The 25,485-nt window shown below is 41.2% G+C and overlaps 2 protein-coding genes and 1 long non-coding RNA gene across 5 annotated transcripts in view; 2 read left to right on the top strand and 1 right to left on the bottom strand.

Moving 5' to 3' along the window:
- The window catches only part of rims4 (regulating synaptic membrane exocytosis 4), a 163,065-nt gene that overhangs the window by 89,789 nt on the left and 47,791 nt on the right, over positions 1–25,485 (bottom strand). The gene's annotated exons all lie outside the window — the stretch shown is intronic.
- Positions 4,487–6,967, top strand: LOC139631243 (uncharacterized). 2 transcript variants are annotated; one of them, XR_011693336.1, is made up of 3 exons: positions 4,487–4,867; positions 5,005–5,157; positions 6,368–6,967. It is a non-coding gene; the product is annotated as an uncharacterized lncRNA (long non-coding RNA). The 2 variants fall into 2 exon arrangements; XR_011693335.1 differs by lacking the exon at positions 6,368–6,967 and having other exon boundaries at positions 5,005–5,278.
- Positions 7,962–20,370, top strand: abraa (actin binding Rho activating protein a). Its single transcript, XM_071494153.1, has 2 exons — positions 7,962–13,055; positions 17,858–20,370. The coding sequence occupies exons 1-2, from the start codon at positions 12,420–12,422 to the stop codon at positions 18,293–18,295; spliced, it is 1,074 nt and encodes a 357-aa protein (XP_071350254.1). The 5' UTR covers positions 7,962–12,419; the 3' UTR covers positions 18,296–20,370.

The following is a 25,485-nucleotide window of genomic DNA, read 5'->3' as shown; positions in this document are numbered from 1 at the left end:
GTGTGAAGATGATGAGTTAACAGCCTTTCTTCTGTAAATGATGAGATGTTTTAAATAGTTGTAATAACACTGAAATATTGTTGAAGCTTTCTAGCCAATTAAAAGTGAGTGCTTCCGTCCAGGAAATGAATCAAATCTATAGATTCCACGTTGTGTAAAGGAAGTTGAGCTGAGGATGGCGTTATCTGCTCCATTACTATATTAGCTCCATTATCTAATGGGTTTGGATATGACTGCACTGCTGCACTTACTGTAAGTCTGCTACAACACTATGTGTCATCAGCTTTCTTCCACCGTCACAGACTCACTCATCGGGCTGATTATTACAATGGAAGCAGAGCAGAGACGAGAGGAAAGAGGAGGGAAAACTGAAAAGTGATAAATGATGGTAATACTGTTTTTAATATCAGTTTATTAATCTCCATTATAAGGATGCAGACTCATTTTCCCTGTAATCACAACAGCAGGAAGGAAAAACATTAGTGGAGAGAGAAAGAGAAACAGAGAGGAAATGGGGGAAATGGTTGTTGGCAAGTTAGTGTGTCTGTGTTGTGCAGCCGCGACCCGTTCACCGGAGAAAAAGACAACGTTGGGCAACTCTGCAAAATTCCACATAAAGTTTGATGAGCTCATTTTTTTCAGCTGAAGGTGTTGGTGCTTCAAAGGAAGTGCAGTTTCTGAACCTGCCACAGCTGTCAGACATGGGAATTCACTCTGGTTTAGTGACTTTACAAAAGTAACAATCCAAGAGCCCACAGGTCGTCTGTCAGCAGGTTACTATGACCCACAGTTAGGTTCTGTTGCTAGGCGACATCTAGTGGTCGTAGTGATGATGACAGGAGCAAAGGGAAAAGTGCGGTGACGTAGTTTATAGAGCGACAAAGTCCACGTCAGGAGGAGGTTGGGGTGGATGGATGAATATGACCCAGGAGAGCGGTGTTCGATTCCCATGTGACAGGAGCAGTTTATGTTGTTTCTATTATCCATGACCGTTCGTTGTTATTATTGTAACCATGACAACAGAGGTCGTCTAATGTTGAGGAAGTACTTATTTTAACCCAAATCACCATCTTTTCCTAAACCTAACCATGCAGTTACCATTATTATTGTAACCATGGCAACGAAGGTAGGTAAGCTACTCTTGGTACAGTCTGCATGTTTATCATTGTAACCATGACAACCAAGGTCCAGTGTGCCCGCTGCTGTAGGAGACACTCCTATGGGTCGTATCAGAGGGCTGATGGTTGTTCAGGTTGGAGACTGGTTCACACAGTGATTGGTCAGGTGTGCAGATGAAACAGAAGAGGACGGGTTTTACTTTACACAACAACTACTGTCATTTTCACAGGTGTAAGACCTAAATGCAAGACTCACAGGTGAAGGTAAAATCAGTCCAAGAAGGCAACAAATCCAAAAGACCAAGGCAAAACTCAAAGTCAGAAAAAAACAGGTCTACAGTAACATGAAGGAACTGCTGGAACACTTGCACTAACAAAAATGAACTGACACAGAAAACAGGGAGCAAGCAGACTAAATACACTGGGAGGTGGAAGACAACAGGGCTCAGGTGCAACACATTAGGGGCGTGGTCGACAATCACAGGAGCAGGAACCACACAAGGAGAGGAAGTGTAAATCTGAAATGTGAGGGAAAGGTTAGACATGCCAAAATAAAACAGGAAATAACACAAACTGACAGGAAACAGAAAACATAACCTTAGAGTGCAGGACAAGACATGACACACATTCCCTCAAGTTCAAATTTAATTTAAATTTGGTTTCAATCACCATGTTAAAGTCTACAGTTGTACAAGTTGTGTAGATTTGAATAGTGTGTATTATAGTAGAACAATCAACAGACACATTTAAAAAGGAACCAAAACATCCAGGAAGAGATTAAAGTTTCATTAAAACCAACATCAATATTTAAAGAAGAGGTAAACAACAGTAACTGGACCCAGAGGAGCTGCTGCACCTCTCCCCACAGAAACAACACATCGCTGCTCTGTTATTCCAGCTCTTATTTGATTCTGTGCAGACATATGTTTAAATACATTCAGTGAAACAGAACACAAGAAGAATTCAGGATGGTTCAACAGCATGTGGCTATTTTTTGTCTTTCAGTGCAGATAATTGCTACCCTGCACCTACAGAGACTGCAGATGTGTGTGTGTGTGTGTGTGTGTGTGTGTCTAATTCAGGAACTGCTGCTGTGACACAAGATCCAAAACCCTGGTCTGCAGCATCTCGGTGAAGTATGTGAAGCTTATTTGATGTGGAGTTTCACTCAGTCCACCAACACTGACGCTCCTCAGAGAGCAGAGAGTGGAGGTCGCACAAATCACACAATCCCATCACTGTAAACGGTGCAGTGGAAGCTAACGCAGGCACTGTTGTCAAAATCAAAAACATAAAGGTACATAGAAGTGGGCGATCAGGCAAAAAAGATCATATGACGATCTTTTTGAGATAGAATTGTAATCTACTGAACGAGTTTCCACTCTGGTATTAATTTGAAAATCATGACTGGAAGTTGACTTGTTTGCCTGCTTGCCACTATTCCCACAATGCTGTCTTTTGTTGACAAACAGTGTCACAATCAAATCACACTTCTAGCATAGCTCATATGGAGTATATGTAAGTGCTTTAATTTGAAACGTCAGTCTCTGCCCCGGCTCATCCCTCTTCCTGTCTCTCCGTCTGCTGGCAGGTCTCTAGTCCCGCAGACGGACTGTCACTCCACCGTTTTGGACTGCAGCTGGTGACGGTGGCTCTTGTTCTGCTCTGGTAGAGAACTGCTACATGTGGTGCAGCGACTGAACTTTTAAAATGAAATATCTAAATATAACAGCTTTCAATGACTCGATCTGTACAATTCATAATAATTAATAGCAGATCATATGACAAAGTAAGATCGTCCATGATAAGAGATCATCAGATCTCCCACCCTTAAATGTACAGTTCCACAGTTACATGTTGTGTGACAAGAGCACTGCAGAAACCCCCTGAGGTCATATCAATCATGACTGAGTCTGTACACAACTGTTCAACTACTGCTTTTGATCTTGGTTCAGAAACAGTACTGGGCTGAGGAGAGAAAGAAGAGGGAGAAAGAGGGGAAAGAGAGTGAAACAAAAGGGAAATGTAGGGAAGAGTGATGGTGATTATAAATCCACAACCACATCATGGAGGTCCACCAGAGAGCAGGCTGTGCAGAAATAATGGCCGATGTATAAAGATGAAGAAAAGACAGCGAGAGAGAGAAAGAACAGGATACAAGAGGAAAATAAGAAAGGAGAAACAGGAAGCAGAGGATGATGGGAAATTAATTGAATAGAACAGAGTATTAGTACTTTAATAACAGATGAATAAACCTGTCACATGAATCAGTGTCTGCATTGTTCAGTCACATCAGTGGTTGATTATATTGGGCAGGACAATGGTGAGATGGTTAACAGCTATAATCCGCTTTACTTAGCCTATAGCAGGAAATAAGGACACACACACGCGCACACACACACACACACACACACACACACACACACTTCAAAGGGAAGATGTATGTAGGCGCGTTGGTGTATTATCGAGACAGAAGATTGAAGCTGACTGATCCTATTAGGTTTTTTTGTTGACACACACCTGAAAGAGCTTCACACACACACACACACACACACACACACACAAATGAGCTGCACATTAACAGACTCCCTTTCTCTGTCACACACACACACACGTCGCTGTGTGACTCAGCTGTGTCATAGAACAGAGCGAGGAGTGCAGAACTAAAGAGCGACTGTCAGGTTTATTTCTGTCTCTCGCCTGGTGACGGCGCCGCCGTGAGCTGAGTTTCATGCTCTGATCTGCCGCTGTCCCACTTCTCCGTCCCCCTCCTCTAATGGCAAAAATAAAAATCTGAAAACATCCGACAAATGCTGCAGCGTTTGTAACCACCAAACCTCTGCACAAAGAAGTGCAAACAACACATAGAAGACAGAGACATTTGAAGAGACAGGTGTGTTAGCTCATTGTAGCTCTGTTGTTTCTTTAAGTTCAATTAACAGGCTGGTGAGTGTGGAGTCCCAGGAGTGCCATAAAAAAGAATAAATCTATAAAATAAAAAAAATAAATAAATAAGAAAACAGGTACAAACAGTTTACATTTAGACATTTATTATCGTATTCTCTTACAGATTTATTCTTTTTTATGGCATTCCTATGACTCCATAGGAGATTGAGTAATGTTGAATCAACTTCCATTTAATCCACATGAAGGAATTAATGTTATTGCTACAGTAAACAGTTGTCATTTATATATAGTTTATATATACATACATATATATATATATACATATATATATATATATATATATATGTGTGTGTGTGTGTGTGTGTGTGTGTGTGTATATATGTATATATATATATATATATATATATATATATATATATATATATATATATCTCATTTATCCATTGTAAAATAAATGGCTGTGAGGATGACTCTCATGGACCGCCATGTTTGAACACTTCAATCATAGTTGAATCCATTATTTACAACTAGGAGACAGGCATGACCCTGTTCCACAGCTAGCTCTGGATGTCAGAGTGTCCTTGAACGCAGCAGTACAGTGAGTCCTCTTCTAAAACAATAACCCTATGGTTCTTCTGGAGAGGCAGCCAATTACAACAAAGGGTAAAGTTTTACTGTCAGGTGACCTCTAGGAGTGTAGTAATCAAAACAGGAAGTCAGGTGATGTAGCATAAAGAGCGGTCACACAGACAACCATTACTGTTTCACATCCATAACCAAGTGTTTTTTATTGTTGCCATGACGATGACGGTCCAGTACACCTCTACGGATCAAGTTTCGAGGTAAAATGACCTTTATGATGGTTTAAGCTTAAAGAGTTTTTCCAAAAAAAGACGAAATAAGTGTAAGTGTGTGTGAGTTGTTGTTTTGTTCGCACTGTAAAACAGTTTGTGTGTGACAGCTTCTTCTGCCGATCCAGGTTGAACAGGATCCAGAGCCAGGGACAGATCAGAACACACTGTTCATCGCCACGGCGGCACGATGATGTCATCGTCATCATGGGCAGCCAGAGAAACGCTCTCCTCTCACACTGACTCCAATCTGTCTTCACACAGCGAGGCTTGGACAGCATGTCTGTGTGTGTGTGTGTGTGTGTGTGTGTGTGTGTGTGTTCCTACATTTGTTGGAAACTTGTATTTTGTGAGGCCCAGTTACAGTTTCAGACTCTGAATGTGGACGTTTTTTCTCTGCTTCTTCAATCGACTGTTTCAGGTTCAGGTTTAGTTTAACTGTTCAGACGAGTCACATGTTCCCGCCGCAGAGGAGGCTGCAGTTTCACACGGCGAGGACCCTCGACACGGCCATCAGAAACAAACCTGAGTCGTTAGACACAGACTAATATTTGGATGGGATCATTTCCAGATTTGTTCTACATGTGTGTAGAGCAACATTAAATCTAATCCATGGGTGTATTATAACCTTAATCCCACCCAGCACCTGTACACGCAGTGGCCCTGAAGCTGCAGCCTCCTCTACTGCAGGAACATGTTATTGGTAAAGATTAAAATTCAGTCTAGACTTTGATGTGTTTAAAAGATGCCCAAAAATATGTGGAACACTGTTTTATTAGTCTGTTTTTTAACAAATATCAGTTAAAAATGTCCCATATGCATAAATGAGCCTAAATATTACGACAACTCACAGATAAAGAGAGTAACTTTATCTTTATCATCCAACCTGCGACACATTAACACATTAACCAAGAATATAAGGACTATGACAGTTGGTGTGATTTTGTTTGAATATGCTGAATTGTAAATCTAAGGACACTCTAGCCAAACAGCTGATACGCTAACGCAAGTTGTCATTAGTTGCTATAGTAACAATAAACAGTCATGCAGGATCAAGCGACACTGTAAATATGGAAAAGGAACTTTGTTATTAACACAGAATGAATAATTTTAGTGGTTAGAAAATCTATAGAAAATAATTCTTGTAATTTGTAATACATTTTATATCATCTATTGTTTTCTATAAAAAATATACTAGTTATGAGAATTGTAGCTGATTTTGCTGTTTTTTTAAATTCTCATAGATTATTGATTCGTAATGTTATTCAGTTTATACATATTTAGTCATTTAGAGAATGCTGTATTATTTTTGATATATTTGTTCTGAGCCAGTTGAGTTGGCAGTTACACCCTGATAATCAGTAAAGCTGCTGACGACCAGCCGTTATTATTTGTTACTGACACACAATAGTGTCAGTGTTGATAAAGTTTCCTCAACACCTCATTGGGATTCTCTTTTTTTTTTTTCTCATATTCTGTGGGATTGTCCAGGACGACAGGGAGGCGTGTGACAGCCCGAACACAAATAAAGATGGACACCTTTCTACAAAGACGAACTCCTGCTGTATTAGTATATTAAACCAAACGATGTGGACTGAAGTCTGTTGTCAACCCTGAGTCTAGTGTCATGAATTGTTTAAAACAGTACAAAAAAGAAAAAAGAAATAACATGTCACTGTGATGATAAAGGTCGGGTTGTTGTTAGGGAGGCATTATGTCACCGAGGGCCCTCGCAAGTATGGAAGTGCAAATGTGTGAGTATGTGTGGCGGTGTGTGTGTTCTCACTCTGCCAGGGCTGGCGCTCGACTCAGCCAGAGGAACCAACCAGTAATGAGATCTCACTGCTGGCTCGCCTTCCTGCAGCGGTGGCGTCAGCAGCCACAGAAAAAGGCATCAACCAATTAGACACAAATAAACCCAGCGTACAGGAGAGACACGCACAGGGAGAATATAGAGGCTGCAATCTGCGAGAAAATATGTCGCAACGTAAACGGTTGTTTAGTCAGTGCAAAACACTTAATGACCTCAGCTGTTGCTGATATGAAGTGTTAGGAAAATGGGCTGATTGTCAAGGTGAGGGGGGATGATGGAGGCTGCCACAGGGTTTTTTTTTAATGGTACAATAAGGCAGACTACTGGTGAAATGTAAAACGACACTGTCACTTGTGGATGTTGCAGCTCAACATGTATTTAAGGCTTTAAAGGTGCTATTTGCAAGTTTTTCTATTCCTACATAGCTAATGTTAGCATGAACAGCTGTCTACTTACCAGTCTAAAAGACACAACGTGAGTTCAGCATCAAACTTCATTCTTTACTCACCAACAACTGCTTCCAGAGGTGGAAACAAACACCAATATTAACACATCTTTTCTTCTATTGAAGCTAGCATGCTAACCAGCTAGCCCCAGCCCGTCTCATCACTTTACGATAGCGACTCATTGCAGCCTCCAATCTGCCCTGAAGATGTAGCTGCTCAGAGGACGTGTTATAACCTCTTGTATTGTTTAATGCAATAATCACTGAAGCTCTTGTCGTGCAACAATCAGGCTCTGAGCCTCTCTTCTGATTGACTGACTGTTTTCTGAATCAAAATATAGCAGATTTCAGATAAACACTCAGAGAAACCAAATCCTGCAAGGTTGGATGGTGGGTCCAGGTGGGCGGGGCTCGGGGTGTGGCTGAGAGCAGTGACTGCTTTGTTACCTTCACAGTGTTAATATAGAACCTAGACCTGCTTTATAATCACAAACACATGGACATCTACCTTTAGACTGGATGGAGCTTTAAGAATACTGATGTGACATCATGAGTCGACCTTCCAAACTACAGATAGGTTTTATTTTCTGTGGTTGGTTGCCACACAATCATCACAGTCTACTTTATACATATGTGTGTATATATATATATATATATATATATATATATATATACACGCTGCACATGCAGTGTGAATCTTTCTGTGTATGGGCATTCTTAAATTCATGAGCTAATTATTATTTTTCATTCAATTTTCTTCACAGTTGGAACCTAACATAAAATATTTAGTATAATTAAATGATGCCAGCTTTTCATAGAGTTCTCCAATCTACACAAATGTATTTTTGCAAATAAGCTTCAACAAAACTGGTTTGAAAATATGTCATTAATTTGGATTAAAGAATAATCACAATGAGTACCAACAGCAATGTTTGTTTCCAACAGTGACAGCTGGTGAAGATTAGTCAACAGTTTCACTGTGAATTATTTTAATTAAGACATCCTCAGACTGGTTAAGTACACAGTAAGAAGTCCAGGCTCACAGTTCAGAGTTGCCTTTGGTTCAGTGACGTGGTCAAACGAAGGAACATGACAAACTGATTAAAGAAGGAAACTCCGGTCTGTGCAGACAGAGACACCACAGGATTTTAACACATATGGTTTTCATTCGGCTCATAACTTTTTTCCTGACTCATGTTTTTTAAAGTTTGCTTTGGTGTGTCGCTCGTTCCTGTAAAACCAACAGCAGCTTATCGCCATCATGAGTCTGAGCAGACGGAGGCCTGGTCGTGTGAGATTAGAAGAGACCAGGGTCCAAAGACACAGTTTTCAGTGTAACAAAGATTTTTAACAACTTCAGTCCATTTTTTTCTTATCAAATGAAATATTATATTTATACACATGTAAAAAATTTTTGTCTAACTTGACTGAAAAGCCAGTGATGTGTGTATTTGTTAATAATGTGATGAAGTTGTGACTTTTGAGAACACAGCACAGATGGTGAAAGGAGAAGTGAAATATACTGGACATGGTTTCAAACTGCACCAAACTAACACATACTCTTTGTCTGTCAGACACTTTTCAGCCTGCGCATACAACAGATTATCAACAGATTATCTTCCTCAGCTCAGCTTCACTTGGATAAAACTACACAAAATCATAATAAATAAACAGGGGACATCACGAAAAGTGCAAAGGATACGTTTAAGCTTTAGAAATCAAACACTTTTTATAGAAAAAACTGAAAAATAAAACACCACAATGTGCAGCTACATATTAAAGAAGAAGAGCCTTCACACTTGCTATACAACAGTTACAGTAGGTGTGTATGGGTGTTTATGCTACAGGTGAAGGTGGTTGAAACAAATGATTGATAATTCATATGCTTTACTTTTTAATGTTTTTATCATTCTAATGTGACCAAGTCCTAATTTCAGTGAGTCTAAACTTACCAAAGCAACACAGACTCAGCTCGGTGCTCTGCAGGTGAGCACAGACAGTTTTCCCACAGGTATCTACAGAATCTGCCACAGGATGATTCAGCCAGTGACTCACAGTTGACACAGTATAAAAAGTACTTTTCCTCTGAGTAAGTCACATCTAAAGAGTCGTTTCATCACCGAACGCCGTGCTCACACCTTTCCCTCAGCTTTCTCGTGCCAGGCGTGTCTATTTCTGTGCAAGCCTGCCGTGCACAGCGGGTGGTGCGAGCGTGCATGTGAGGCAGCTGCTGGCATGGGACCATCAATGTGAAGTACACACACACACAAACACACAAGCATTTGCCAGAAACCTGAGCTGGTGACGGCTCGGCCTCTGGTTGGTTATTTTAGTCCACAGACGCTCAGAAGACGCATGTGGCTTTGTCTGAGTGTCAGACACAGAAACGTTTCAGCCGTACTGAGAAGTGCTTCAAGACAGACTTAGTTCACAGAGTAAATATCAAGAAAACCTCTGGAACTTATCTTCATGGAAAATTGTATTTTATGTATGAAGGCAATGCAGCGAGGTTCAACTAAATGTCCCAATCCATGAAGACTGTCCTGTAACAAACGAGCTCATTGGTCGTCTGTGCAGCAGGTTTTAAGACCCACAGTTAGGTTTTGTTACTAGGCAACATCTAGTGGTCCTGGTAATTATGACAGGAGCAAAGAGAAAGACAAAGTCCACATCAGGAGGAGGTTGGGGTTTCTATTATCCATGACCGTTCGTAGTTATTATTGTAACCATGACAACAAAGATCATCTAATGTTGAGGAAGTACTTATTTTAACCCAAATCACCATCTTTTCCTGAACCTAACCAAGCCATCATCATTATTTTAACTATGCTGATGAAAGTAGGTACGATGCTGTCCGTACAGTGCACATGTTTATTATTGTAACCATGACAACCAAGGTCCGGTAAGCCCGCTGCCGTGGGGGTGATATTTCAGGAGACACTGCTGTGGTTCGTATCAGAGGGCTGAACAAAAACAACCTGTCTGGTTGCTCAGGTTGGAGAACCTGGAGGAAAAATCATGTATTAGTGTCTTGGTTAAGCTCCTCAAAGATATATGTTTGTTTGTTTTATAATATATTCATTGATTTTATTTTTTTGCTACATGCTGGAAGTAGAATAACCTGAGGGTGAAAGTTTTAGCAGTTGCTCAGTTTCACATCGTGTCGAATCACAGGGTTGTTGGTGGTTCAGGTTGCAGCACTGGTTGATATAAAGGTGATGCAACAAGGTTCAACTAAATGTCACGATCGAAGCCAAACACAACCGACAAGCTTCCTCATGGCTTTTGAAAACAGCAGCAATAAAATGACAATAAAACAATGAAAATAAACCTTAGCTACAACATGAAGTACGAGCAGCTGTCAGTGAGTTGGTATCATGTTTAGAAGTTCTCACATTGCTTTGGAGAAACGTCTCATTTAATTGTTCAATAAGCTCTAATGACTGGACACTGCTAATTAATCATTTAATCACACAATAAAACTGTCAGTCTGTCAGTCAATCAACAGTAACTGCTGGTTTTAACGCACTCTCCCCTGAGCTGATTATAATGACTGTGACTAACGAGCTTCGCCTCAGAGAAACTTACACCACAGTTTACACGTTACGTAACGAGCCGTATGAGAGTAAATCACTGGGGAATATGTGGTGAAGAATAAACAGGTTCATTAGTTCGAGGTAGAGTCGTTTCTTTGTTTATTACCAACAGGAACAGACTCATTTCACATGTAAACACAGTCAGCTTATGAATCACCACAGGCTCCAGATTATTTAAAACAAACACATGTAAAACAAACAAAATTGAAAAAGAAAGAAAAGAATATTTATGTTTGATAAACCCAATGTACTTGACTTGTACACTGTCACTTACTATCGATGTAGGTGTAATGTATAGAGCGCCTCCATTTTCTGTTTGTATATACTGTAAAAATGCTCATAAATGACTAAGTGACGTCAGGCTGCGTCCATCTTTATTTACAGTAGAGTCACATGTAAGTTATATTCTTGTTATTATTGAACAGTCTAATCTTTATTCCCTCTTCTTTATGACACTTTATTGACTGAAAACAAAGATCTCACATGCAGCCACACATCCTGCTGACTCCTACTGAAGTCGAACAATCAAGTCACAAAACTGAAATAACTGTGACAGTCACAAAAACACCTTCCCTGCAGGAGAAGTTGAATTTGAAGCCAATACTAATAAATTGATTACACGTATACGAATCATAATCCAGAAATTCACACTCACATATTCACAAATACACACAGAGACTGAAATAGCTACACATGCACAGACATGCAGACAAACACTTCAGATGCTTTTCATGTGACCCACAATTTAGGAATTCACACTCACACCGCCACACTCGGCCAAGTGATCAAAGCGTTACTGGTCACGCCATAAAGGAAAGATGTGTATTTGAATGAGATGAAAACATCCCTATATATACACACAATGAGCACAGGCATGCACACACTGGTCCCCACATATAGCAAGCTGACTCACAGCAAAGGCCTGTTTGTGTTTCAACTTTATTTGTGTGTCAGGACAGAAATCTCTCGCAGAAACCTCTCGCTAAAAACACTGGGCACCTGTTCCCTGGATCCCACCGGGAGAAATTCCACTCCCCAGTCACTGTGTGTGTGTGTGTGTGTGCGTGCGTGTGTGCGTGAACCTGTGTGGCAGTAGCAAGAATGTTGACACTGGACTTTCCTGTCTCACGTGGACCCTGTGCTACATTACTTCCTTTACGACCCCTTCCCTATTTAAAGGCCAGTGCGGAGCCAGAGGGGCTTCAGCTGGGGATTAAAGACAAAGTCCTCACACTCTGCACACCAGCCGCTCACCCACTGACCGACTGACGGTCTGGAGGACTTTGTGCAGATCCGTCCCGGCTATAAAGGCTGAGGTATTTGGAGTTTTGTTCCTGATCAGTTGGGACATTTGAGAAAAAGGAGTTTTTAGGATTCGAGCTGGAACCAAACGAAGCTGAATACTTGTTCAAACAGAAGTGATTTGGGTTCAACTCAACTTTTCTTCACTCAACTTGAATTTTTACCAGAAGACAACCAGAACCTTTCTGGTGGACTCAAAGAGTTTTAAGACTGTGATAACATTCAGAGCCTTTTACATTGAGCCAACTTTGACTTTGGTGCTAACTCTGGGAGCAACCACACACTCTGCAAGGTCTTATTAGAAGTTATTTCTAAAACACTGGAAAATAACAAAAGACAAGTAAAGCACCACTTTCTGGAAAACATCCCATCTGGTATCCTGTCACGATGAGCAGCGGTGGGACCACCACAGTTTCACCACAGGAGCCTCAGGCTTTCAAACGGGCGGTGCGGAAGATAAAATGTGCTGCTATGGTAGCAAACTTGGCCAAGAGCTGGCAGGGCTGGGCCAATGACCACGCAGGCAAGCAGGACGCTATCCCGAGTGGCTGGATGCCTACATCCGTCGAGGAGGACGACAAAAAAGGCCGCAACCACGTGGTCAAGCTTACTGTCACCCCGCGTGTAATCACAGCGGATGCCACCGACACCAGCGGCAGTAAGATCAGGACATGTTCCGTCACCAAGACAGTGCAGCCGAAACGCAGTGAATGCAGCAGCAGCGATGTGGTCAATGCCATCCGAGGTAAGATGGAGTCTGGTCCCGAGGAGAGCAAGCCGTTCTTGGGCAATGAGTCGCCGACACGGCGGCGCCAGATGAGGGCGTTGAAGACTGCAGAAGGAGGAGGAGGGGTCATTCAAGACAGGAAGCTGATGCTCCAAGAGAAGAAGCTGGGGTCGAGGAGCGGCAGCGTGGAGACAGAGGACAGCGGGCTGGAGGAGGAGGCGGGGCTCAGCGACAACAGTGAACCCAAAACTGAACATGATGACGTCCACTTCAAGAAACAAACCAACAGGCCCAAGGTAGAGTGGTCACTCACAAAGAGGATGATTGGATCATTTACAAATTTAAAGCTATACTAATCAATATTTTTATGTTAACGATGGATGTCAAAGGTGTCACTGGTTCTGACAACCTCAGAGAGCAAAGTCACGGTTTGGTTCAGTCTCTGAACACTTTTATAAACCCAGTTATCAGCAGCAGGAAACAGCAGCTTTCGGCAGAAAATATCTAATGAACCAAATGTTTGTCACCTTTCAGCCAATGGGCACAGAGGAGGATGTAGCTGTGAGAAACCAAACCAGAGCAAAATTAGAGAATATTGAACCAATAATCATAAAGTGACAACAAACAAATCCAAGATAATTATAACATTGTTCTATGGATACGAGATGTGTAGATGAGCAACCTTCACCTTCAGCTTGTTCTGCTGCCACCAAGTGGCCAAAACATAAAATATGATAAACAAAAACATATCTTTGAGCCACCTAGCTTTTCCTCCAACTCCTCCAGCATGAGCAACCACACAGGTCATTTTCTTCAACCCTCTGATAACACCCGTAGTGACAGTCTCCTGAAATCGCAGTCACAGTCTCCCCTATGTCAGCAGGCATAGCGGACCTTGGCTGCCATGTGTCATATTCATCCATCCACCCCAACCTCCTCCTGACGTGGACTTTGTCGCTCTATAAACTACGTCACTGCACTTTTCCCTTTGCTCCTGTCATCATTACTACAAGCACTAAATGTCGCCTAGCAACAAAACTATGGGTCATAATGCTGCACACCTATGTGCAAACAAACCTATGGGCTTGTTTTTTACAGGAAAGTCTTTATTTCTTTACATATCCCTTAAGATGTCTCCTAATTTCTATTTGAACTAGTGTAACAGTATAAAACACCTGATTTAAAAAATAATAGCCGTCCTGCATGAAACATGTTTGTCTGCTTGCAGCTCATACTTCCTGTAGGTTTCACTGACCCTCCACAGGGAATGTCCTTTCCAAATATCACAATAACTAGAATAATACAGAGGTAGAGCGCTGCTGGGGGGCACCTTCTGTAATTTTTGACTTTGGAAAGACAAGTGAAAGTGATGACAGGAGAGGCCAAACACTTTTATTTCTCTGGATGACAGCCAAACCTATTATTTTATGGTAGAGGTCATTTGCAATTGGTTCTTTGCACATTTGAGTGTTGTTAGTGACAGGATTATAGACGAGCTGATATGACCTTGCATAATTACCCTTTAATTCTGTTCTGAGACAAGTATGAGGCAATGGGTCATACACACATTTTGGCAGGACACTTATGTCTGTCTGCTTTCTCTATAACCACAATAAATGTTCCCCCATCCCTGAGTCAAACACTCAGCTGAGGACAAACATAGAGCATAAATATCCCCACACAAGTCACACAGCGTGAATAAACAACTTTAAGCAGAAGTCCCTTTGATGTCACCTGGAGAAATCCAAAACCCTCGCAGACACCAAACAACATAACAGTTGCATAACTCCAACACCAGAATCCCTCCTATAAAAGGCAAAGGAGCCTAGTGTGTCAAGGGGGTCGCCGGAGAGCGAGTCCAACTCATAAAATCACAAGCTGGACAGCAGCGCAATGGAATATATGTAAATAAATATAGTTGTGCACTGCAACGTGTTCTTCAACCTGACCTTCAGTGAGGGGGAAACAGGGTGAGGGAGGAGGCCAGGGAGGAAATTAGACGCCTGCAAGAGATATGAGATACTTTGTAAAGACATTTTATTACATTAGCTTTATATTGGGATGAGTTCAGGTAATGTAATGTAAATGTGATATGAATTAAACTGACCTGATGAATTGTCCTGAGGCAATGTTGAGTGGTAATAAGAAAAAGATGAGGAAATGGTTATGAAGGTAATGTAAACTACTGAGCTCATGAATGTGCCGACTGGCATTGTGTTTTTATGACTAAGGCAGCAGAGGATCAGAAAACTGAAAGGTTGTTTTAATGAAGGAGCAGATCTCTGGACAGTCTGTCTGCAGCCTTTAAAGATATGTTGGTCACAGTCAAACAGCAGCTCTGCTGTGGGCTTCATTAACTCCTGGGAGGAAATATCTCTCCGTGCAGCTGCTAGATGCTCTACTTCATTCACCAACTAGTCATTTAGTTTGTCTGTCCACAGTGGGGCCTGCACAGTGGGTTTGTTAGAGCTGCCTACTGCTGGGGATGAGATGGAAGAGAGCGGTAATACTGAGCCATAACACTGAAGGAGTGTGCCATAAAACCAAACAAGCTAAAGAGCCACATCTTAGTTTATCGTGTTAGCTTGCAAATGTTAGCAAATTAGCACAAAACACAACTTACAACTGAGGCTGATGAGGACGTCATTAGTTTTGCTGGAATTTGGTCATAATCTGAACATAATTTTATCCACATGGTGGCGTTAGATGAAAAGTCAGTTTCCATCCTGTTGGGTATCTTTACCAAACTTCATGGTGGTCTATTGGCAGCCTATCCAGGAGTTGAGATATTTCACCCAAAAAACAAAAATGAACCTAAGTCTGGAGCCCAGGACACTCAAGAGACTGACACCAGCATGGCCGATGAAAAAATTAGTTAAAAGACAGTAAAACACTGTGTGTTTGACACTATATGAGCAACATAGTCATTTGACCCATTGATTATATGCAAATACTGATTAGATTAAATAAATGTCTGTAACATGTCCTGCATTCAGAATTTTACAACAGTGAAAGTACAGAATTATTTAAGCATTTTAATAGTTAAAATAAATATTTATTCAATAGTATTATTCTCTAAGGGAATTTAAACGAATGCAGAGACATATAAGCAACAACATGTACCAAAGTATCAAAGTAAAAGTAATTATAATGTGGAATGGTTCCTTTAATACAGTTATATTATCATGTATATATTATTGAATCATACTAGTGTCATAATGTGTAAGCTCTGTTTGTTGTTTCAAAGTTTAATCTGTTACAGTCGGTTATGTTTTATGAGCTGATAATATGATTTGGCTTAAAGTTTTATAGCTGTCAGATTCATAAGGTGGAGTAAAAAGTACAGGAGGAGGAGAAGTAGACAATAGAATATAATGGAAATACCCAAGTACAAATACCTCAGAACTGTGCTTGAGTGCTTGAATAAATGCTGCTTTCCACCACAGCTCACGTCCCAGCTGTTGCATGTAGACACATCTCTAAGAACCAATAGATGGAGCCGAAATATGAAAAAACAAAAAGAGTCATCAGGAGAATTATCGCTTTAAGGGTTCACAGAGTTTCGTGGAAGGTCACTCAGTAACGTCTTAACTTTACATAGAGCAAATACCAAAGAGATCTGATGACACTGATCTGAAGGCCTGGCAAGCTGAGGAGAATACCAACATAGAGAGGGAGGAGGGAGGGAGGAGAAGACGGGAGAGAGGAAGTAGGGGGGGCAGTGTAGGGAAACAGAAGAGATTAAACACAAAGGAAGAAAAGCAAGAGGAGATTTTGATGGAGCATGAGAGAAGTGAGAGAGGAGACAAAAACAAAAAGAGAGAAGAAGTAGAAAGGGAGAAACAATGATAAGACAAGCAGCAGGATTTTTTTTTATTTAGGTTGAAGTGGTTTGTTACAGCACTGCTGAATGACACAGAAATGTCAAACTGCAACTGATGAAGCTCAGTTTGCAGATGCAGATTTTGGCACCGCACAGTTTTCTGTGGTGTTTAAAACCTATTCCTGGATCCTTAAGGTTGTACAATGTAAAGTGTGAGCATGCAGGCCTATATGAGCACACGTATTTCCATTAATATATATTAAGCCTGAGTGCGAAGCAAAGGCCACGCAAAGGATCAATTACACCAGCTGGAAGGCAGTTTATTTAAAGGTGGAGGGTCATTACTCAACATTATAAGGCACTGTCACTGCAGGGGTTTAAGAAGTAACTGACAAAGAGCAGCAACCTCTTCAAACAGGACACAGGGTTTAAATGTTACCAATAATTGATAAAAACTCACTTATAGACTGTTTTATTCCCGCTGGTTTTGTTTTGGACTTCGGGAAATGCAGCAGAGATATTTTGACTTTTAATCCCTAGTGTTGGTGAAGCTGCAAGATTTATGGGAATCCTAAAATCCCCATGACACAACTTGATAGTATCCTTCATTAGACTCAGTCTTATACAGTCCCTCATTTTTCAAATGCTGCATTAGCCACGTTTTTCTTAGTTTTTTGCAAAACAGAAGCGATTTTCTTTTTAGAAAAGTCTACAAAACACAGTTGTGAACGGTCCATGTTTTCACTGAGTGATGTGAATAAAGCTGGGTTTTCTCTTCTGTCAGTATCATTCCAATTAAACATGGACGGACTTCCAGCATCTGATAACTGTTGGGATGACTGCATCCACCACAACAGCCACTGTGATATTTAAAAGCTGCAATGTTGTGACTACTCATGTCATGTCATGTGACTTAAATTGGTAAAAAGTTTTCGTTTCACTTTTGTGAAATATAGCTTTGTGGAATCATCTGAAAAACTCTTGCAAACATATACTTTTTTTTGCAACATTTCGGTTTTCTCGAAATTCACATTTCTATTACTCATTTTTTAGTTCGTATTAAGCAGGTTAATGGAAACACAGCTATTGTCAGTTTGTAATACAGATTTTATGTTAAAAATGTATAATCTCGAAATCCAAGACCGTAAAACCCTGATGACATCACTATGATATCAACCTTGGTTTTTTTCTAACACTTGAAGAAGTTTTTGATATGTAAGATCAGATGGATCTTAAAACTCTGATGTTAACCTTCTTACTATCATTTACCTGCAGATTAAGATTGCAACTATGGGCGACATCAAAAGCCGGTGGCAGGCCTGGTCCAATCAGCACATAGAGGGACAGAAGCTCAACCCCTTCAGCGAGGAGTTTGACCATGACTACGCCATGGCTCAGCGCCTCCGCAAAGGAGACTCCGGCTACGGTCGACCCAAAGACGGCTCCAAGACGGCCGAGAGGGGCGACCGCGCCCAGAAGCACATCCACAGGGAGATGGAGGAGATGGTGTGGATTATCAGAGATATGGGCTTTAAAGACAAAGAGGGGAGGATCATCATAACCTTCGGCCGGCTCTTCGACCGCTACGTGAAGATCTCAGATAAGGTGGTGGGCATCCTGCTGCGCTGCCGCAAACACAAGATGTTGGACTTTGAGGGGGAGATGCTGTGGAAAGGACAGGACGATGATGTAATCATCACGCTGAGGGACTGAAGACACACATGACGTCTCACAAACATCCACACACATGAAAACACACCTAGAAATCGCCAGCAAACATCACCAGGTGTGCTAAACATAGTACAACATCTTATATGCTAGAAAAATGGAGGAATACTTGGAAGAGACTATTAGACAAATAATAATAACAATAATAATAATCTGATTATGTTCAGTGATATAATCACACACACCACAAAACTTTAAGGATAAACACAATGAAAGGAAATGACTAAAAATTAGTAAAAACCAAAAATAAATGGAAACGAAATCTGTATTTATACTGAATTTTTAATGTACATAGATTCATAGATACATAGATGAGTGCACACATGCAAGCCACACACACACACACACACACACACACACACACCAGACTCTCATATACCTAACAACTCATCCGGTGAAAGGAAGCTATCTTTAGCATGCTAACCATGCTCGCCTTGCTAACTATGCTACAAGCTAGACGCCTTGAGAATCCGCCGCAGTGTCAGTGATGCTAGGAAGCTTTAGTCCGCCTGCAGCTGAAGAAACTTACACCTGATTTCATCTCGTAACTCAACAAGGTCTGTGTTTTGTCCTTTTAAGATAATTTTGCTGGAAGCAAGTAAACAAGCTAACATGGAGTTAGCATTGTCACAGAACATTTGGTCATGACAACAGGATGAAAACAGGACAAACAGTGAAAACAACAATTACACAGCAATGTGACCAAAGGTTTTTTGTTTCTTGTTTTTTTTTTCTTTTGTCCTCTTTGGACTGACTTTAGCGTTTCTTGCTAGCAGAGCTTTAAATGGAGCCTGGCAGCAGTTTGAGCTAATATTCATTAAGGCTGGAGCAACAAAGGAAAGAAAACAGGAATTTTAAATAAGAGCTCAGATGCAATTGGATGTTTTTATATTTTTGTTAGAATGTATTTTGTATGGGATTTTAATTTACAGTGTTTAACACATTAACTTTTGCTCATGTTTTTTTAGAGTGCTGCAGGAATTAGTCCTTAAACCCAGAAATTACTTTGCAATTTTACTGTTAGGGTTCCCTCATCCTAAAGTCTTAACGCTTTTTAGACTGGATTTTTGGTTAGATGTCTGAAATAAAGTAAGTTTCTTAACACAAAAACATTTTCAGGTTTTATTCTACAACATAAAACATTTCAGTAAATATCCCCGTCCTGATTTCTTGAAGATTTTCCATCTCTTACAAAAGGCCAGTTGCTAACAAGTTGCAGAACAAAACCTGTCAGGATCATAAACTGTTGTTTTCTTTTTATAATAATCCAAAAGGCAATGGAGAAATCCAAAAAAATACGTCATCCCTGCAGCTCTCTGTAGAGACAGGTGGATTTATAGTATAGATGCAGTTGTGTCATTTAAAAGCAGACTGAGCCAGTTGAGGCTGCTCTTTACGGACTGACACACGGCTTCCTGTCGTCTGTCTTTCAAACCAAAAGTCAGAGCCATAAACGTTTCTGGACCACAATAATTAATCTGTGAACTGTTCTCCAGTCAGCTGACTGGTTGATTTGCCCTTGATTTTCAAAGCAGAGAAGCTTTGTAGAGTTGATGTGATAAGCTCTCACACACACAAACAGCAGTTTATCTACAAAGGAAACCAGCAATAACAAGAAGCTTGAGCACAGTGATGGAAATCTTATCTGTTGATTCATGTCTGAAAATCTCTTGTCCACTGAACACATGTGTAACGTGTGACAGTTTTCAAGTAAATAACTGTATTGTGAAATGTAATTTACCTCATTTTAACATTTAGGAAAGGGCTTGAGTAGTGTGAATGAAACTAACTTAAAGCTGCATCACAAATTAATTTTGATTTTTTTTTTTCTTTCAAAGTGAAAGCATGCGAGTCTTCTTACAGAAGCACATTTATGTCATAAAATGTGATACAGAAACTGCGCAGGGTGGTGTATTATGCACACTTTAAGATTACTGTAAAAAGAGAGAAGTGGAACATCTATTCAGTACTGAGACTGTGAAATTAGAGGTGTGGCAGTTTTGCTGTGTTCAGAGTGTTAACGTAGGAAACACAGAAGTCAATAAAGGTTTAAATTTAAATACTGACGCCCTGTTTTTCTTTGTGAAAGCAGATTGTGTGGGATATGGAGATTTGTGTTAAGGAGGCCTTCAAATTCATTCAGGTACTGTAGGAAACAGTAGCTGCTCACTCATTTTCTGATGGCCCTTGGGTGGCTGGTTGAGGTCTAATGCTTTGCTCAAAGGTCACTCAGGTCACGTTCACACTTGTAGTTTGGTTCATTTTGTCGGCATCAAAGGTAGAAACGGTAAATCGATGGCTTTCAGCTGTTTTGTGCTCAAATTGATGTATTACAAACCAACCATGGACAACTCAACTGGCAGCTTTCACACCAGCCTAAAACAACTGAACGAAACAGAAAGAGCAAATGCACCAGAGTTTGTTTGAGCTGCACCAAACAGTTTAGGTCTGAAGGCACCTCTAATTAAAATTAATAAATTAACATAATCCCCAAATCATCTGGTTCAGATTCAAATCAGCATTTTCTTTTAATATTCTGAGGATAACGGACTTTTCCTTGCACTCAAACCAACACAGTACTAACATTTATTTCTTTATGTAACCCAGACAAATGTACACTTCAAAACAACTTAAACACTGTTTTTGACTTTAAATTGGATGAGCCATACATCAGATTTGTCTCATGTGCTTCATGTTCCTCCAGGTCTGAGTGAAATGAGACATTTTTCATGACATCTAATGTTAAGCTGATCTGTTTGATGCCGAAAGCCCAGACATTTATAATCATCTATTCTTACATGAGAACAGAAACATTTTTCTGAAGATTCACAATTATGCCCACAAGAGCAATTACAGATGGAAGAAATGCTGTTTATAGATGTAGGTTTAACTTTATGTTCCACCTGGTGGGATTAATGCTGTAGGTTCTCGGATGCCTCCCCAGTGTTCTCATTTACTGACATTACTGCTGCAGTGAATTATGGTCTGTTCACTCTGAAAAAACTCCACAAGGTTGCACACTTGCTAGAAATACTCAGGGGAGTCTCCAGAAGTTCATGGCGGAGGCCTTAAGCGCTTGCTGATACTGCAGTGAGACCGTCTTAAGCCCCTGTGGACTCTGTGGCTGTCAGTCCAGACTCTGTTGGCAGATCGCTGATCTTTTTCACTTTTCCTCCTCACTAAACCCCCTCCTCTGTTACCAGGGTGTCCCCTGGAGGGGACAGGTGAGGCAAAGGACTAGTGCAGTGCTTTTGCATAGAATCGTAATCCACAATCTGAATCATGATCTGCTTCCTATGTCTGCTCCGGTTTTATTCTGACTGGAAGTCATGCTTCATATCTTTCCGCCAATGAGAATTCTTTCTTGCCACAACTCTTCACCTCCAATGCTGTCGTCTGTTTATGAATTGTATCACACTTTTTGCGTAGTTCACGTGGGGTATTTGTTTGGACAATGCTGTTATTTATTTATGAGCTGCTACATGTAATTACTTTAACTTGAAAGTTCAGTCGCTTCTTAAAGTCCTGTTTGTGTTGTCCTGCCTGCAGACAGGTCTGTCGTCCCAGGGTGGGCTGCTTGATCTGCTCTGGTGTACACGTGCCGCTACGGCAAGCTCGACGAACCTGCAGAGCAGAACAAAGACTAATGTCGCCAGCTGACCTCTATCTGCAGGACTGTTTGCATTGCACTTATAGCACAATATAGTTTGGATTTAGTTAATGCAGTTCCTTAAGGTTGTGGAACAAGAAAGTTAGAGGAAAGAATGATATGTAGGAGGACGAAAGAAAAAGAGAAGTGAGGCAGTAAAAGTGGAGAGAAGGTAGAAGAAGAAAGTGGAGGTAAGGGATAAAAGGAGAAGATGAAAGATAAGGTGGGTGATAATGGAAGAAAAGAAGGATGATTTGAACAGGACAAGAAAAAGAGGAGGGAGATGGTAAAAGAGGAAGTGGGAAAAGGGAAGGAAAGGATAAGGAAAGGAGTAGAAAGAAGAAAAAAGTAGAAGGTGGTGCTGTAAGTTGGTGATGGAGAAAAAGGAGAAGAAAAGGACGACGTGCAGGGATGATAGTAGAGGATATGTCTGGAGTTTTAAAATTCACTCGAGTCTACCCTATATATTTTTATTTCCTCCTTTCTTATTTGTACAAATGAAAGTATCTGAAAATGTCACAGGATAAGAACAGTAGGGGGAGCACAGAGAGGTGGAGCAGCGTCAGCTTCCTGTACGGTGTCAGTGTTTCACTGAGGTGACACATGCTGTTGTTTGGAGCTGTAATTTCCCCCGTGGAGAAAATGATTTATGTCTCAATCTACATTTGCTCCATAAGGGTCTCCTGCTGCTTCATCCAATTTCACTGTGTGAATTTGTCTTCTGTCTTTGTGTATGCAAGTCACGCCAGCACTGTGTGTGTGTGTGTGTGTGTGTGTGTGTGTGTGTGTGTGTGTGTGTGTGTGTGTGTGTGTGTGCGCGCGCAATGTGGTGTCTTCTCTATCTGCGCATGTGCATGCAAGTCATGCCTTTGCCTGTGTGTGTCTCTGCCCACTGTGACCTGTCTTCCTGTCACGCAATTGCTTTGTTCGTGTGTGTGTGTGTGTGTGTGTGTGTGTGTGTGTGTGTGTGTGTGTGTGTGTGTGTGTGTGTGTTTCCATACCTATCAAAACAGTACACCTCCCACTGGTTACCCAATCACCAACACTGAGTCAACAGGGGGCATTTTGAGGGACAGCTGGTGGTCATAAGAGACACACACACACACACACACACACACACACACACACACACCCTGTACATATCTCATCAGTTTGATGCAGGTATCTGAGGCTACGTCCACACTGCTACGTTTTCATTTTAAAACGCTGTTTTAAAAATGTAAATGTAATGTAACGTCTCCATATCAGGAATTATCTTATAATCTCCGTCTATACTAAAACACCTGAAAACGCATATCACAGGACCATTCATGCACACTGGGCATGTGTGAGCCGGTGTAAACAGGCAGCATAATGTCTACTCTTCAGTTGATTAGTTGCTTAAAATACTACATGAACAATGAACAGCAAAGACAGTTGGAGAATTTATGAAAGGCAGAATTTAACTGAACAACAGCTGCTAGCAAAGACAACAAGGTCAGAAACACTTGTAATTATTATCCATGTTGCTTTCACCACTGGTAGTTGAGGCAGATAAGACCCAATCAGGGAGCAGCTGTGGGTGTCTACATCAATGTTTCCAAAGGTCTCTGTTTTGCCTGTTCAAACTAAAATGGGTCCAGCAGCGTTTCCAGAGGTCTCCGTTGTATGGGCTCGAAACTCTAGAGTAATGTGGATAACAGGAGCAAACATAGCAGAAGACATGAGTTTTAGATGTGTCTCTCAGACTGCAGGGCAGCTATTTAACAAAGTGGTTACTATGATGCAAGGAGGCACGTGAATGAGGTGTAGGGCCGATGCAGGCCTGCAAGACCTCGGATGAAGTTATTGTATTCCCTGTTTTTTTGTTTTTTCCTTAAATGGCCACAAACAATGGTCCTCACTTTGTTGGTGTGGCCTGTAGTCCACTGTTGGTAAGGTAGGAATGTATCTGTGTGTGTGTGTGAGAGAGAGAGACATTAATACAAGCTGATCGGTATGGTCACCAGGGAGTCTGGACCTCTGCCAGAGAGAGAGAGAGAGAGAGAGAGAGAGAGAGAGAGAGAGAGAGAGAGAGAGAGAGAGAGAGAGAGCTTCATTCTTGGTTGTCCTGTCAAACAAAATGAATCCCTCCTCTCCTTTGCTTCTCCGTCCAGCTCCCCACCTCATTCTCTTTCTCCTGTGTTTTTCCTCCTCCCCCCTGTGTTTCCAATCTCAGCTGTTCCCGGAAGAGTTTAGCCAGTCACTGAGGCTCAGGAAAGTTTTTCGTTCATCAGGCTTTACCTGCTGGTACATGACGACATGATCCCCTTGTATCCCTGAACAGTCGTTATGCATATCCTCAGAAATGAACATACTCAACAACAACAGTGTTGGACGGTTTTGAAAATACAGTTTGTCACCTCTATTCCTTTTCAACCACAACATTTGCGAGATTCTGACATTATGTTTACTTATTCTAGCGTCAGCTTTGATCCGCCCCCTTGTGGAAGGGCATTTAGGTCCTGCAGGTACACACAAGTCCACAAAAAATACAAAAATGAAGCCAACACTGAAGTGATAAAAACTGCAGTTCCTCAAATGACCACGCAAGGCTGGCTCCACAATTGGTTTTCGTCTTTATTGCTAATTTCCAACTGTACAGGGGGATGAATTTTTAATGAAAGTCACCTGTTTACATTTTATTAAGGTTTAAAATTATGTATAATTGAGGGCGTTGCCTCCTTCAGTGACAGGTGTATGCTGTGAAAATGTAATCCATTTTTGGATCAGCCCAGAGTTAGGGGTGGAGTCAGGCACTGCCAAGATGGTGACAGTGGAGCAGCTCACTCTGAGCTTCAAAACCAATATTCAGAAACCTGTGGGTGAAGTCATGGAGGCTACATCCATCTTTATTTACAGTCTTTGGCTGGGAACCACTGAATGTCCCACCCTGTTTCCCATCTGTCACACTCAGTTCTGTAACTTACTGGGTTTTTCTTATCAGCCTTTCTGAAAAGCTGAACCAAGTTTCTTTTAATTGAGTCTCTACAGCTGTCCTGGACAGTTCTCACCGTTATAGCCCAAGATACAGTCACATTTATAATGTCAGCCGGATGCAGGTTGGTGGATTGGAGAAGGCAGGTGACTGAGCTGGAAGAGCAGCACACAAACAAACCGCATCTATGGCATAATGATCCGGGATGCTGCAGCAGGGTTTATAGAGTGAGCAGGTGATTACTTGATGGCAGACCAGTGTGCTTGATTGCAGATGCCTTGCAGGTGTGCAGCCACTCATAGCAAAGGCAGAAAAAGCCCAATCAGCAGCCGACGGTGTCAGGGAGGAGGTTAGACACATGGGAGCTGTAGTCTCTGTCGTCTTTACCACAAACACTCAAATAAAAACAGACACTGAAGCGTCTAATCATGGAGGTAAACTATTTTATTGACAGCTGGAATAGAATAACAATACACCAAATTGTGCATTTACTCAACAATATAACAGTTTTCCAAAGAATCTGCAAATATACTTGTGTTTTAAATGACAGTACAGTGAGTGAAACTAAAG

This window comes from Trachinotus anak, unplaced genomic scaffold, assembly GCF_046630095.1.
Source record: "Trachinotus anak isolate AG129_WGS33_773 ecotype Australia unplaced genomic scaffold, CSIRO_AGI_Tana_v1 ptg000013l, whole genome shotgun sequence".
Lineage (NCBI taxonomy): Eukaryota > Metazoa > Chordata > Actinopteri > Carangiformes > Carangidae > Trachinotus > Trachinotus anak.
This window is presented reverse-complemented; position numbering and strand designations above follow the sequence as displayed.